This window comes from Microtus pennsylvanicus, chromosome 1, assembly GCF_037038515.1.
Source record: "Microtus pennsylvanicus isolate mMicPen1 chromosome 1, mMicPen1.hap1, whole genome shotgun sequence".
Taxonomy (NCBI): domain Eukaryota; kingdom Metazoa; phylum Chordata; class Mammalia; order Rodentia; family Cricetidae; genus Microtus; species Microtus pennsylvanicus.
Window position 1 is genome coordinate 30354443 of NC_134579.1, and position 15841 is coordinate 30370283.

General features: G+C 48.2%; 1 protein-coding gene across 1 annotated transcript in view; it reads left to right on the top strand.

The window, feature by feature from the left end:
• The window catches only part of Mrps6 (mitochondrial ribosomal protein S6), a 53569-nt gene extending 39503 nt beyond the window's left edge, over positions 1 to 14066 (top strand). Inside the window, exons 2-3 of the mRNA XM_075960419.1 lie at positions 2491 to 2630; positions 13585 to 14066. Of these exons, the coding sequence (XP_075816534.1) occupies positions 2491 to 2630; positions 13585 to 13777 (333 nt within the window). The 3' untranslated portion in view covers positions 13778 to 14066. The remainder of the gene's footprint in view (positions 1 to 2490; positions 2631 to 13584) is intronic.
• The last annotated feature ends 1775 nt before the right edge of the window (positions 14067 to 15841 follow it).

A 15841-nucleotide genomic window follows, 5' to 3' on the forward strand; every position in this document is an offset into this window, starting at 1 on the left:
TTTCAAAATAGCTAGGGGGGTGGGTTTCATGTTCCCAACACAAAGATGGCAGGTGTCTAGGCATGGATAAGACAGTCTGATCTGAGAGCTGCACGTTGTACGCACCTATTGAAATATGTTGATCCATACATACGTACTGTTATGTGTCCATTGGTTTTGAATTGTTTCTGTAACAACTTTCCATTGATTATTATAAAACAAATCAGTGAATAAAGCATGATGATAAAGTAAACAAATGTAGATCCTCTCATTTGTTAGCATATGTCTGATGTTTTTCATACTTTTCCTGTGTGTTTGTGCACATAGAACATGCATGTGTGTTTTTATGAAATGTATATTTGTTATTAACACATATATTGGCTGGTGAGGTGGCCAGTGGAAAGAAAGAACCAGCTCTCAAAGTTTTTCTTGTGACCCCTGGGTGGGTACTGTGACTTGCAATGCCCGTGCGTGTACACACAATACTGAATGAGTGAACAAATGGGCGAAACATACCAGCAAGTAAAGATCAATAGCGTGGTTTTAATGCTTACATAAAAAGCACCTTACCATGGGCTGGAGAGATGGCTCAGTGGGTAAGAGCACTGACTGCTCTTCCAGAGTTCCTGAGTTCAATTCCCAGCAACCACATGGTGGCTCACAGCCATCTATAATGAGACCTGGCGCCCCCCTTCTGGCTTGTGGGCACACATGGAAGGAATGCTATACACATAATAAATAAATAAATATTTAAAAAAAAAGCACCTTACCTGTTCAAAGTCAGTGAAAATAATTCATTGAGCCCATCTGCTATTTATAGGCAGCCAATTTCACTTAGTGACCTATGTTGTAAACTTTGTCATAATTGTCTTTAGACAATTATGTTAGATTCTCATATGTGAATATGATAGGTTGTTTAGAGTAAGCTATTTAGTGATCTTAACCGTACACGTTTTATGCTAATAAGCATTCCTGGATTGCTTTACAGAAGGCTTATATTTTACCAGTGTTGTAGGTAAGTTGTGAAGAAACTGGAGCCATAGACAGACTACTGCCATGAGTAGAAAGCAGCCTACCTGAAACCCGTCTCCACACTGATATGTGACTGAGGCCCCGCTGGCTCCCTCCACCTTTCTCAGTGTAGAACCCAGGTTGGCTACATAGAAGCGATCAGGTTGGGGCCGTCTGGTCTCTGTTGTAACTACAAATCTGCTTTAAGGAGAACCAGCCATAAACACTTCAAATGCATGAGTTGGCTGTGTTCCCATAAAACTTAATTTCAAAAACAAAGTTTGAGGGCTCTGCTCTGTCTCTGGGACTCTGCTTGATTTCCAGGTAAGGTATATGAAAAAGGTATATTGAACAACCTTAATGACCGTAAACCTTTTATTGTTCTTTACTCTCTCTCTTTTTTTTAAGAAATTACATCTGTGCGGGTGGGGGGGAGCTCACTTTCCACCGTGTGCAAACGTTTGGTGGTCAGAGAGTAACTTGCCTGAGTGTTCTTTCCACCCAGTACCACGCGGGTGCCGGAGATTGACCTCAGGCTGGGTAGTGAGTGCCTTCAGCCACTGAGCCATCTCCCCAGCCCTCAGCCTCTCCTTAGACATCCCAGTGAAATGAGTGTCCATTGTTGAGGTCCCCGCCTTGACTTTTTTTTTTAAATTTATTTATTTATTAAGGATTTCTGCCTCCTCCCCGCCACCGCCTCCCATTTCCCTCCCCCTCCCCCAATCAAGTCCCCCTCCCTCATCTGCTCGAAGAGCAATCAGGGTTCCCTGACCTGTGGGAAGCCCAAGGACCGCCCACCTCTATCCACAGGTGAAGACACACACACACGCACAAGTGTGTACACGTGTGCGTGTGTGTGTGTCTTCACCTGTGTGTGTATGCATGTGGGGGGGTGAGGTGAGCTCATCTACCATATTCATTTTTGAGGTGTGGTCTCTTAGGAAGCCTGTGCTCACAGTTTGATTTGCCTGGGTAGCCAGTGAGCCCTGGGTTCTCCACCCTCTTATACATTTGCACATGTAGGTGCACACATGTGCACACGTCTGTGTCTATGGCACTGTCCTTTCCTATGTGTCTGTGTTAAACTCATTAGACTGTGTGCTCCAATGTTGCCCTTTTGGTTGTGATCCCCCAGTTTTCCTGTGAGCTCCAACCCCTTTCTCACTGGGCCGCGGTTGGTACACGACTCGGGTGCCCTGACAATAGGCCGATCTCCTGGAATTTCTGTGATTGGCCCCCCGATTCTGGCTGAGGCTCTTGAGAGTTCCCATCTCCCAGACCCATGGAGCTTTGCCACACTGAGCTCTGTTCTTGCGAGCCATCGTGTATCATAAAAGCCTTTGCTTCATTTTCTTTATTTAAGTTAGTGGAAACCAGTTTCAGGTGCTTTGACCCAGAGAAGTCTACAGTATGGCCTTAACCAATCACTCTCATTTTCATATTGATTGTGACTTTTTCTTTCTTCTCTTTAAAAAAACAAAACCAAACAAACAAACCTAGCCAGAGACAGCTGCTGCTTTGAAACGTACACTAGAATCCCTGATGGACCGAGGAGCCATCGTGAGGAACCTGGAAAGCCTTGGTGAGCGTGCACTTCCTTACCGGATCTCCAGCCACGGCCAGCAGCACAGCAGAGGCGGGTAAGTTTCTCTGTGAAATGGCTTCATGGGCTTAGGAGAGAACCCTGAGTCACAAGGCCACCGTCAGTCCCTGCTGTGCAGCTGCCCCCCAGGCATCAGTAGGAAAGCAGTGCTGTACTGTAGATGCTGTCTTAGTTAGGGTTTATTGCTCTGTGAAGGAGAACAGTTCACTGGGGCTGGATGAGGTCCATTGTGGTGGTGGGAGTGCTCTGCTGGAGAGGAAGTTCTCCATCGGATCAGCAGCTCAGCAGTGTGTAAGCCTCTGGGCCTGGCTTAAGCTTCTGAGGCCTCAAAGCCAACCTCCTCCAACAAAGCCACACCTACGCCAACAAGGCCACACCTCCTAATATTGCCCATCCAAACCACCACGGATACAGATGTTAAACTGGTTTAGTAGGCAGGTCCGAACAGAAGCTCTGGGTAGAGCAAGGGACTTGTAGGCTCCCACTCGGGGATTGTTTTCAAACTCAGACTTCTTTTTCTTGACGTTTAACCCTTGCCTTCAGAAAGCCTCTGCTTGCAGATACACATAGCAAAGTAGGCTTCCTTGGTTCCAGCCAGGGCCAGCTGCACCAACGTGGAAAGATCTGACTTACTCTAGACAACGTGTAGTCTTCTACCTGCGTGTGTTCTGTCCGGGGTGCTGCTACTCTCTGGCACTCAGAACTTTGTGCCTTCTGCAAGATTCTCTGGTCATCTGGGGCACTGACTTCAAGTCTCACACTCGGTTGTCTTGGGAATGGAGAGAGAATGTGCAGCTGCGTGCTGGTCAGTGAACTGCTTTATTTCAGGGTGTGGGCGACGTCTCCAGGTTGTACGGCATTCAATCCGCTTCTGGGATGAGGCCTGCGCTGTAGACGTCTTCATTGCCTCACCTTGTTTCCTGAGTGTTGCTAGGAAACAGGCAGCGCACAGTGGCTGGGCCTCTTCCACAGCTGTAATGACAATGAGGGATGGAGCGTGTGTGCCTGTTCATGGCAGGATACACATCCTTTCTTCACTTTTTTTTTAAACTTAGTCACAAATTGGTGTGGCTTTACCACAGGACTGTGGCTATCTTTGCTTTCTGTTTAAAAGGAACGCATGTGGTCTGTCCAGGGACCATTAGCTATTCTTGTGTAGAAGCAAGACTAGGTGTGTGACGTCAGTGCAGTGTGGGGAGCCCGGCATGGCCTGTCTTTCCAGACACAAATGGTGGGGAGTCCTTCAGTGGTCATGGTGCTGGTTAGTGTCATGTGAACATGGCGTGTGTGTGTGTGTGTGTGTGTGTGTGTGCAAGCGCGCGCGTGTGTGTGCGCACGTGGGCGCACTTAGGGAAGGCCTGTGCACGCCACAGTGCGTGAGTGGAAATCAGAAGACAGCTCTTGAAAGTTGTTTCTCTTGCCAGCTTGTGGGATTTAGGGGATGAATGCAGGTGGTCAAGATTACATACAAGCTCTTCCACCTCCTGAGCCATCTTGCTAGCCCACGGTGACTTTATTTTTATATACTCTGACTGTTCTCCATGGTGACATTTGGTAAATGAGCATTTGAGGGCTTAGAACTGCCTGAGTAAAGGTTTCTACTGCTGTCTTAGCAGGCTGAGGTCAGCTGGACACTTCATCCAGCCCTCCTTGTAGTAGGCATTTTCTTCACTTGACACATTGCTTGTGTGCATTGTGCATAACCAAGAAAGTGTTGCACACGTGACATGTCCCAGAAAGTGCATGTTTGCAGATGGTTAAGAAACAGCATAGGGTTGTTGATTATACATTTAGCATTTAAAGGTTTGGTTCATCAGTACTCTGAAGGTTGTGACCTGTACTTGCGGTTTGGTCAAGGCACTGATTGACGTTTTCATGCTGTGTGCATGAATCCGTATGTGTTTAGCTGGCTGATTAAATGGGCCTGCATGTCCTTGAGGAACCCACGTTTCATGTGGTGTTGTAACCATCCGTTCTAGGGGATAACAGCGTGTTTCAGTGGCATCCACAATTCTCAGGATGATTCTTGGGCTTGTTGTGGTTGCTGGTGTTCGTGAGTTTTCAGTCTATTGGAAGTCTCCATATGCGTGCTGACCTAGATAGCAGCAGCGAGGGAGGATGAGTAGAAGTGCCCGTACGACAGTAGTGCCCCACAGGGCTGACAGACAGAGTCTTTGCCACACAGATGCGATGAAGCTCCAGCCCAAGATGGACGTACACTAGAATCTTCCCGGTAAGCCACCACCTTGTGGTGCTACACAGATTATTAGATATGGGTTAAAGCAAGATATGAGAGTTAGCCAGACTAGAGCTAATGGGCCAAGCAGTGTTTAAATGAATACAATTTTTGTGTTGTTATTTCAGGGTATAAACTAGCCAGGCGGACAGGATCTGGGCAGCAGGAATACAGCCCACAGCTCCTTTCTACACCTGAGGGCAGTCATGTCCAGAGTCATTTGGCCGCCAGGTCATGATCTTGGGAACAGAGCAGAGTTGAGAAGGTCCCGCTGCTGCTTGGGCCCAGTGGGGGAGGCTGGGAACTTGGGACTCCTGGGTCAGCTTTGCAGATGGAAACTCTGGCTTCAGTTCCCACCTGTTGTCACTGGGGAGTGCCTGAAAACCATTAGTGTACAGCCTGGGGCTGCTGGGCTTGGACAGTCGTTTGCTTTCTCTTGCAGCCCTCTGGATGACCTCTCCTTATGCTCACCTTGAGGCCTGTCTGTCTGGTAGAGAAGGTCCCTTTAGAGGAACCCTTGCTGCCTTACCCTGCAGAGGGAGCCGCGGGAGCAGACGCTCCATATCCACCCTTTCTCGTGTGGGCTGCTCATGTCCTGCTGCAGGCACAGCAGCCAGTCCTACTCCGGGCTGCACACCCTCTGAAGCTCTTTCCACTAGATGGGGCTGGATGGAGTGTGGTTTCTAGAGCAGGAGGACCTCTGGTGCTGAGCTGTGTGTCTCTCAGGTGGCCTGTGACTGACCAAGTCTATAATGTAACAGCTGGGGGGGGGGGGAGCTGGGCTGACCTCATGTCCATAAGACTCTTTAGGTGTGGAAGGAGTTTGGTCAATGCTCGTGGCAAAGCTCTTAGCTGTGCACAGAGCACTCTTCTATTTACAGCTGAGCAGAATGATCAGCATAGCCGGCCCTGTGGTGAATCAGTGGAATTTTACTGACTTGTTTCCCAAATGTGTCTGCAGCTTGCTTACTCTGACAGCCCTGGCACCCTCTCTAGAGGAGGCTGATTCTCCTCTGTAGTTTTCCTATTAGTTAACATATCTGTGTTCATGTTTTCCTGCCAGCATCAAGTCATGCAGTGTCCTGGCCCCACTTCTGTGTGTAGGTACTCTGCAGCTTATTTGGCTCAGGAGTGCTCTGTCCTTGAAGGTTTCTTTTAAGTGGCATTTCTTCAAGATTTGTGGAAGTATTGCTTCTTAAAATGCACAAGACCCAACAGATAGGAAAGGAAATGGGGTTTGTCTGTAGAAAGCGAATAGTTTGTTGCCCCTGTGAAGTCTGAAATCAGAAAGCTTTAACCAAGACAGTGTAAGAACCGGCATCCACACAGTTGGCCTCTTGTCTTCCAACAGGTTCCAAGATGCCCTGGGGCTGCAGAGCCTCCCCCCCCCCCCCACTTCCCCAACTCAGCACCCACTGGGAGCCAGTGAGCCCTTCAGTGGAAAATTCCACCGTCTGGTCTGCATTGGGAAGGGGAGGGTGCCTGAGAGGGACAGTGACAAAGAACTCCAGTCTGAGCAAGCTCTTTTTGTGGGCTTCCGACAAATGGAATGAGAAAGAATGCAGCCTTTATAGCTAAGAGCACTTCCAGGAAACATTTCTTCCCCAGCACCTCTAGCAGTGGAGCTGGGGGCTTGGTCCCCAGCAGGCAGTGACAGCCGTGTGTCAGCTGCTGATCTTGAAGTGCTGAAGGGTAGGCTTAGCTTCTGGGGGAGTGGCAGGAGCTGGAGGTTCCTCAGGGAACACTGCTGTGCAGGGGCCCAGCTTGGGAGCCTTGTTTCCAGTATTGGGCCTGGCCTGCCCTGCCAAAACATATCTCAGGATCTTCTCAGATATCTGGAGCACTGGTCCTTGTGGAGAGTTTTGTGATGTTAAGGTGACTTAAATTCACAGGGGGGCACGTTGTACGTTGTCACCCTCAGACTGTTTGTGTGAAGCAGGTCACTGCTCTCCGGCCTTGAGCATCACATCTGTAGTGAGCTGTGCTTTAGTGGACTGGATCTGTCTTGGCCCTGCCTCTCCCTGCTCAGCAGCAATGAACTCCTCAAGTCCGCTTCTGCAGGGTTGGTGTGCAGCTCTGTGCAGAAGGGAGATGCTTGGGAGAGCAGATATCAGCTCTGTCCATGAGAAGATTCCATGATTAGAACCACACATAGGAATAGCCACACACTGCTGGGCTCTGTGTTCAAGGCTGCTGGAGGGATGCTCCCACCTCCTGGCTACCTGGTGTGCGTTGTGTGTGTTCTTCTGTGTGTGCAGAATGGGACTGAAAAGTGCTGAGATGTGTAGTGTAATTAGATTTTAGATTATTGCACTGATGTTTTCCAAAATGATTTGTCCACTTAGTGGTTCAATTACTGATTAAAATAAAAGCAGAAAATGGAAGCTAACTGACTAGAGTATTTCATTACTATTATTTTATTAGAATGGCCTCTTTGAGGCCTGTCAAGGTAGTTGCAGAGGGGTCATGGTTCTAACCCATCTGCCTTCAGTGAGCTGGACGGAGATGCGAGAGTCCACATACTAAGACTTCAGTGAGCTGGACAGAGACTCCACATACTAAGACTTCAGTGAGCTGGACAGAGACTCCACATACTAAGACTTCAGTGAGCTGGACGGAGATGCGAGAGTCCACATACTAAGACTTCAGTGAGCTGGACAGAGACTCCACATACTAAGATTTCAGTGAGCTGGACAGAGACTCCATATACTAAGACTTCAGTGAGCTGGACGGAGATGCGAGAGTCCACATACTAACACTTCAGTGAGCTGGACAGAGACTCCACATACTAAGATTTCAGTGAGCTGGACAGAGACTCCATATACTAAGACTTCAGTGAGCTGGACGGAGATGCGAGAGTCCACATACTAACACTTCAGTGAGCTGGACAGAGACTCCACATACTAAGACTTCAGTGAGCTGGACAGAGACTCCACATACTAAGACTTCAGTGAGCTGGACAGAGACTCCACATACTAAGACTTCAGTGAGCTGGACGGAGACTCCGCATACTAAGACTTCAGGGTTTTGTTTGGGTCTTGTGACTCTAAGACACATAAAGCCACTGACAGCTTTGGGACCCAGAAAGTTACAGAATTAACGGTTGTAGCAGATAGATGGGACAACCCCTTGGTGATCACAAGAAGCATACATAGTTGTCCCGTTGTGGCGTTGTCCGAGGCTCTGAGCCTTTCTCCGCCTCCTCCAACTCCCCTTCTCTGTGTCCAGCTGTAGAGTCTGCCATGGAGTAGGGAGCTGATCCCAGAGGTTCTTCTCAGAGCTGCCCTCTCTGCATGGGGCTTGCTTATGTCGTTGTAGGCCTAGGCTGTCAGGAGGCAGGCAGTACCTGACCTCAGAAGCTGCCCGTCCCCAGCACCGTAGGTGGCACAGCTGTAGTGGGAGGTGTGGATTGCTGCGACCTGGCCGGAGTGGGGATCTTATGGAAGTTGTAGAAGCCTGAATTTCTTCGGGCACAAAACCTTGGTGATTTTTTTTCTTAAAATCAACTGGCCAAAGGACTGAGGTTTGTCTGCAAGACATGTTCGCCTAAGTTTGCTTAGATAAATTCTTCTTTTTTTTTTTAGATAAATTCTTAAGAAAAATTAAGAGAAAAAGAATACTGGCTGGAAGCAACAACTTTTTTGTGTGTGTGAGCAGCCATGCGGATAGACTGGGATACTGAGGCACACGGGTAGAGTATGCCCTGGTAGCTTAGGTTTTAGGCAGTTTGGCTTCTGAGGAGAAGGAAGAGGTTCAGCTTTCAAGGAGAGGTGAATACAGTATATCTGCCCATCTCTGAGCTACTTACCCCTCCTCTGTTGGGTGTTTCCTTTTCATGGAAATTTCCATGGTATAATGGGGAGCCAGGGGAGTAGAAGCAGTCTTTGCCCACATCAGCTCCGGGCACAGATCCATAGAGTGATAAGCCTGAAATGACAGTCACACGCTGTGGTTGTGGGCACAAACCCACTTGCAGTTTGGCCAGAGCTCTTGTTTGGGTTTGGTTGCCGAAGGACTGGAAAACTCGAGGAGGTGGATTAAAGGGCAAAGGCCACAGGGTTTAATAGCAGTGAGGGCTCTTAGAAGCCAAACCCTGGCCCAGTCTGAAGACCTCCAAGCCTTTGTTTTATCCTTGAGAAGCCTCCAGAGTGCCAGTAATACATTGTGAGAAATGAGGTCTACCCAGGGACTGCACCAGGTAGAGCAGTTCTCTTTCTGCTTGTTATTCCCTAGTTGAAGGCGCTGGGCTACATTTTCCTGGCTATCACTTACAGAAGACCTGGTCTGTCTGAGTCCTCACTGTGGCCACACACAGCAGGGTGAACTGAGGATATAAATAGAAGCTTCCTGAGTCTGTACTTCTTCATGTTAGATGGTGAGCTTGGAAGGAGGTGATGTGTAGGAAACCATACTCTGGAAAACGATGCTGGACCCAGACCGGTGCTTAACCTCAGTCTCCTTCTTCCATTTCCTCACCTGACATATGTGGGGTTTCTCCTGCCCGCCATCCTCTCCTCAGGTGTTTAAAAGATGTGAGGGTACTATGGAAATCGAGACCTTGTTTTCAAGGTCTGAACCAGGAGGGATCTGGTACAGCGCGCTCTGCGCTTCCGTCCATCCACGGGGATTCTTTTTGCTCTTAATCACGGAGCAATGTTTAAAGGCTGTGGTGGTATGCGGCTAAGGACGGTTTGGTAAGCAGTGATTAGAAGGCCCGCGAAGTGTACCATTGAGGGGAAGAGGTTTGAGTTGACTCTTGGCCCCTGTAAACATTCTTTCTCTAGAATATTAGACCTTTCTGCCTACAGATGTGTGGCAGTTGAAAGAAGAGAGCAGTGCTTGCTGTTGACAGCACTGTAGGTAGAGCCGAGGTGGTCTCGGGGGGTGTGCAGGAAGGTAGCACTTAGATCTTACAGGGGGAAGGCATCATAGGGCAGGCCCTAGTGCTGGTGTGTCACAGGGCTCTGCATGAACAAAGGCAGGGGTGCAAAGTAAAATAAAAGGAGCCTCCTCAGAGTGAATGGGCGTGCTCCCAGACTCCGCTGTCCGCTCAGGTGGGTGTTAGCGGACAGCAGCCAGAGCTGCTCATGGTAGTTTGGAAGGGCATCTTGATCAATACTGAGTAAGAGAGGAATGGACACTGGGAAGAAAGAAGTGCTGGGGCGTGTGCTGGATTGAAGCGTTCCACCTGGCGCCAAGTAACCAAATGAAATGGGTGAGCTGGTGCTTAGCATGGAGGGGGTGGTTTGAGGTCACTCCACTTAACATTTTAGGCTGTGCTTCCTGGCTTGCATAGGGTAAGTAATCATGATTTAGTGTTGAACAAATGAGCAATTCATAAATTGGGTGGTTGAAACCCTTGAGGTTTTTTTTTGTGTGGTGTGTGGTGTGTGTGTGTGTGTGTAGTACGAATAAATGAAATTAAGCCTTGGAACGTGTGGGGAGGTTGGTGTTTAGTTCCCATAGTTATCGTGTGGGGAGGTTGGTGTTTAGTTCCCATAGACATCACAAGTGATTTTCTAGTGAATAAATAGACAAGTTACTGCCCCCAGGAGCCATTCTAGTGGTGTGGTGGTCTAAATGAGAAATGTCCGCTATAGGCGCCTGTATTTGAACACTGAGTTTCTATTGGCGCTGCTGTTTGGAGAGGTATGGACTCTTTAGGAAGTGCAGCATTGCTGGAGGAAGGCTTTGAGGATTTGTAGCTACACCCTGTTTCCAGTTCACTCTGTGCAGCTCAGAAGTGCTCTCTCGGCCTCCTGTTCTGCCACTGTGCCTGTGAGCCTTTTCTGCCATTGTGGACGTCTAGCCCTCGGGAGCTTTAAACCAAAACAGACCCTTCCTTAGGTTGCCATTAGTCACGGTGTTTTATTCAGCAACAGAAAGTAACCAGTGCAGTCATTTTCTCTGGTTCTCGTTTGTATCTTAGTGTTCTGTGGCTGTGAAGAGACACCATGATCACAGCAACTCTTAGAAAGGAAGGCATTTAACTGGGCTGGCTTACGGCTTGACAGGTTCAGTCCACTGTCATCATGGCGGGAACATGGTGCTGGGGAAGGAACCGAGAGTTGTACACCTTGATCCGCAGACAACAGAAGGAGACTGTGTGTCATAGTAGCTTGAGCGTGTGAGACCTCAAACCTGGCTCCACGGTGATGCAAACACTTCCTCCAACAAGGCCACACCTCACAGTGTTCAAACACCATGGTGTTCTTTCTTGACTCCATCATGTCTTCCTTTGATCTGTTCATTTTTATATATATTTAGTTTTATATTTATTATGTATACAATATTCTGTCTTGTGTATGCCTGAAGGCCAGAAAAGGGCACCAGACCCCATTACAGATGGTTGTGAGCCACCATGTGATTGCTGGGAATTGAACTCAGGACCTTTGGAAGAGCAGGCAATGCTCTTAACCTCTGAGCCATCTCTCCAGCCCCCCTACAGCTATTCTTAAATTGAGGCTTAGTTTGTTTTTGTTTTAACTTACTTTGTTTATATTTTAAATTAAATTTTTGAGAGTTCTTTGCTAGATTCAGGTATATTATCTGAGATATAATTAACAAATCCTGTCTGCAGCTTGTCTTTTTACTTTGAGAATTGTTTTTAATTTTGATGGTCTGTTTTTTTGTTTTTTTTAAATTATAAATTGTACTTTTTTGTGTGTTGCCTGATTAATCTTGGCTTAATCCCAAGGTCACCAAGGCTTTTCTTTTACTTTTTTTTCTAGGAATTCAATAGTTTGATTTCAGTCTGTCGCATTGAAGTAATTGTCCTGTCTGGCACACACATGTGCAGCAAAGCGTACTTTTGAAGTGTCAGGAACTGAGCCTGCCACCACTGCTGGGAATACTCTCCTCCCCTGCCGTGTCTCTGTCATGCTCGTCTCTGTGGTCTGTCTGTTCATGCTGTCTGGATCACCGTTGCTTCTTCATTCTTGACATAGGTGGTGTTTGCTGTTGAGCTTTATTCTTCATCAGAGCTGCTTGACCGTTGTGTATTTCCAGGTGAACTTGAAAATGTGCTTGTTGATGTTTTGATTGAGCTGTTGGAACTGTAAGTCAGACTGGAGAGAATAGACATCTAAATAACTGAAAAATTCTTACCCATGGTCAGTCTAAATACCAGAAAGGTTCTCCAAAGAATAGTCTTTATTTAGAGTGAGAAAGCTTTGCTCTGGGAATATAGAAGACATAGTAAATGCATGGAACATGGACAACAGTCAAGAAGGCAAGGGAAGTTTCTGAAGGTGAAAGGAGACTTTGTGTCAAGGTACTTGGACACCACTTTCCTTATTTATTTAAGGCGGTTGAGGGAGGAGTATCAGTCTAGATATTTGCTTGTAGCAGGCTTTCTTGGACCGCCAGCCCGCAAATCACGACTTGAGACTTATTATTGTGAATGCTGAGCCCTAGCTTAGGCTTTTTTTTAGCTAACTCTTTTTTTTAAGTCAAATTAATCTATTTCTATTCATCTGTGTGCTGCCCCAAGACTCATTTACCTATGCAGCACCTTCCTGCCTTGCACTGCAAGGGCTGGCGGCAGGGGCACACTTCCTGCCTGGATGGATACCAAACAGATCTCTCCCATGCTAGCAGTGGTGCAGCTTGGTCAAAGGAGGAGCAAGGCAGTGAGGGAGACAGTGTGGGCGTGGTCAGAGGGCCTCCAAGAAGACGTTTGGACAGAGCTGAGAAGTGGGCGGAGCCCAGTGGAATTTGGGCAAGAGGAACATTGAGGACAGAACCTCAGATAAGATTGTACTTTGAGAGTTCGGAGAAGGCTCGGCTGGAGAGAAAGATAATGTTGAAGCTAGAACATTGCCAGATCTTCATAACTCTCTGCCGACTGTCCTAGCCACCGACTGTACTAGCCACCGACTGTACTAGCCACCGACTGTACTAGCCACCGACTGTACTAGCCACCGACTGTACTAGCCATGCCATCCAAATCACACGGTGCACAGGCAGCTTCAACCCTGCCCTTGCCCTTTGGAGGCCTTAAGCTCCCTAGCTGGCCTAAATGCACTAGAAAGAGCTGCTGACTTTGAACTTGAAGCAATCCCCCTGCCTTTTCCATCTCAAATGTTGGTCTTACAGGTGTGCACCACTACATCTGGCTACTTGTGAGTGTGGACAGCAGGGATGGGCTGGGGACAGTCCTTTGTGACATTGTCTGTCAGGTACTAATAAGGTTTTGACCATAGCTGTCTCTAATGGCATTTAGCATCAGTCTGACATGAATATTAATGTTATGCCCATTGTCTTACTGAAGGGCTACACCATCTGCACTATGTTCCTTGTTAGATCTTGTTCCTACAGAGCAGTCTGGGTAGGTCTATCTCCTTCCTGTGGGACACAGCTGACTGACTTAATGTCTGACTGTCTGTTCCTCTTAGGGACGGAGTCACTAGTAAAGTCCTTTGGAAAACTAGACTTCCTAGTATTTTCATAAAAAGAATCAGATGATTTAGAATTCCATTCTTGTTGATAGGTTAGAAAATTCTGAGTGTATAACTTCACAATTATTGTATTATTCCCTGCTCTGGCTGACATCACAATGCCTCTTTGCTGTTGTAAAGGTGGTTTAGGACTGCTTCCACAGGACGTAATGTGTGATCCAGTCTGGAAGGAGATCGGGTGTGCCCCTGCCTGTTGAGTGCGCGTGAGGAGTGTCTCAGCAGTGAGCTCTGTCCGACCAAAGCAGCAGGGATGTGAGTCCCGATATAGGAGCTCACCCGCTTCTGTCTTGTTACAGGTATTTTCTGGTGGATTTTTATGCCCCAACCAGTGCTGTGGACGGCATATTGGATCACTTGAATCGAGACATTGATGTGGTGAGACCAAATGTTGTGAAACACCCGCTGACCCAGGAAGTAAAAGAGTGCGGCGGCATAGTCCCAGTCCCACTGGAGGAGAAACTGTATTCAACAAAGAGGAGAAAGAAGTAAGAAGATGTTCCGGATCTCGGCCACACACCTAATCCCAAGTACTCCCTGGCTGCTGATTGCTTGTTTTCTAGGATGCTCTAGCCCATGATCCTTCTCCTGACTGAGAACTGCCCCGTCATCTCTGGCGCCTACAGACCAATCTCGGTTTTGTCAGCCCTGTGTGGTCGCCAGTGAGGGGTTCACCTTACCTCTGCAGCGTTGGGGAGAGCAAATTGATTGTCATTCACACTTGGTTGTCTTGCAAAACTATGGAAACCAGAGCGCAGAGTAATAAATGTGACTACCAATCTGACTTGTGTATTGCCTCTCCCCTGCCCCAGCAAAGTGTACCCCCAAAGCTACCTGCTCCCATTGTACTGTGATGGCCCCCGGCGTTAGGAGCACTCTGAAGTTGGGATACCAGACAGTCTTCAGAATTAGTGCTTTTCCTCTGTCCACATAGCACTGGTCTTTGAGGAGGGACAGTGTTTGGGAGCAGCTGGGCCTCAGTGTTGCTTCCTGTCATCCCTTTGCCACTGGCTTCAGCCTCCTCCGCTGTCCCTTAGCCCTAGAAGGCCCTTTTGAAGACGGCAGAGAGGGATGGTGTCCATTAGGCGCACAGACTTTTCCCTGGAATAATAGTCTCTAGGATCTCACCCTTGGCTCCCTGGAGCTGGTGCCTTCTCAGACAGTCCCTGCTTAGGGTCTGCTGTCACTGCAGGTGACAGCTGCAGCTGGCAGGAAGCAGGAAGTGCCCATCACCTGGGTTGCTGCTGGTGTTGATTTGTAGCATCAGGTTGTCTTACAACGGGGAGAGGAAGAGGAGGGACACTGTGAGACCCACAGTGCAGCTGTTGCGCCTACCAGGGCTCCTCTGCCAAGCTGCCTGTCTCTGCACTGGCCGCTAGTTTGTCACCGCTCCCGACCTGAGAGCCCAGGCTACCCAGGAGCTGCTTCAGCTCCTTCCAAGCAAAAGTTCAACGGCATTTTCCTGAGGAACAACAGATCAGGGCCAGAGAGATGGCTCTGAGGTTAAGAGCATTGGCTGCTCCTCCACGGAGCCGGATTCAATTCCCAGCCCCTACATGGCGGCTTACAACCATCTGTAATGAGATCTGGTGCCCTCTTCTGTCATGCAGACAGAACACTATACATAATTAGTAAATAAATCTTTAAAAAAAGAGTTTTAATTAAAAAAACAACAACAAAACAATAGGCTGAACTGTTGCATGTGCCTTTAATCCCAGCACTCAGGAGACACAGGCAGGCAGATCTCTGAGTTCAAGGCCAGCTTGGTCTACAGAGCAAGTTCCAGGACAGCTAGGGCTACACAGAGAAACCCTGTCTTGAAAAACAAACGAAACAAACAACCCAGTAGATCAATTAAGAGGTTCAGAATTTGAGACTAGGAATAAAAGAGTTAGAATAGAAATGGGTAGATCTGGGGAAAATAGGCTGCTTCCTGATCATTAGGCATTTCCTATAACTTCCGGTTGTTGGCCGGCTCACAAGAGTCCATGCTCATATTCCATGTGCTTGTCCTCGGGGTCACTGTCTTCCTCAGCTGACGACGTCCATGTCGCATGCCGTGTGTTCTCCACTAACTCAGCCTGTCCAGCCCTTTGAGGGAGCACTGTTACCCGTGCTTTTGGATGAAGAGGCTTGACACAGACTTGACCTTAAACCCAGTTGCCGCATGACAGCTGGGATCTCAAGCTGGGGACTCTGACATTCCTTGCGGTGTTGATATTGACATTGCCTCTGCAGTTAACTGTGTCCGGTTCACAGTGTCTGGGGACGTTATTGCTGAGGGCTTACCCTCTGTTCTCATAGCCCAGGTGTGGCACTTACCCTGAGAAGATGATTGTCATCATTGGGCAATCCAGGTCACGCACATGTCCATAGCCCTGGGCACAGTTTGAGTGTTAGGGAGGAAGGAGGTGGCTGAGTAGGGCAGCCGTGCTAGTTCCCCTGTGTGGATGGTTAATGCTGAGGTCACCGTCTCTCTGTCCTGAGTGATACAGTGGACCTCAGCAGCTTGTTGCAGCTTCTGCCCATGCATGCCTGGTATTTGAGCACATGCCA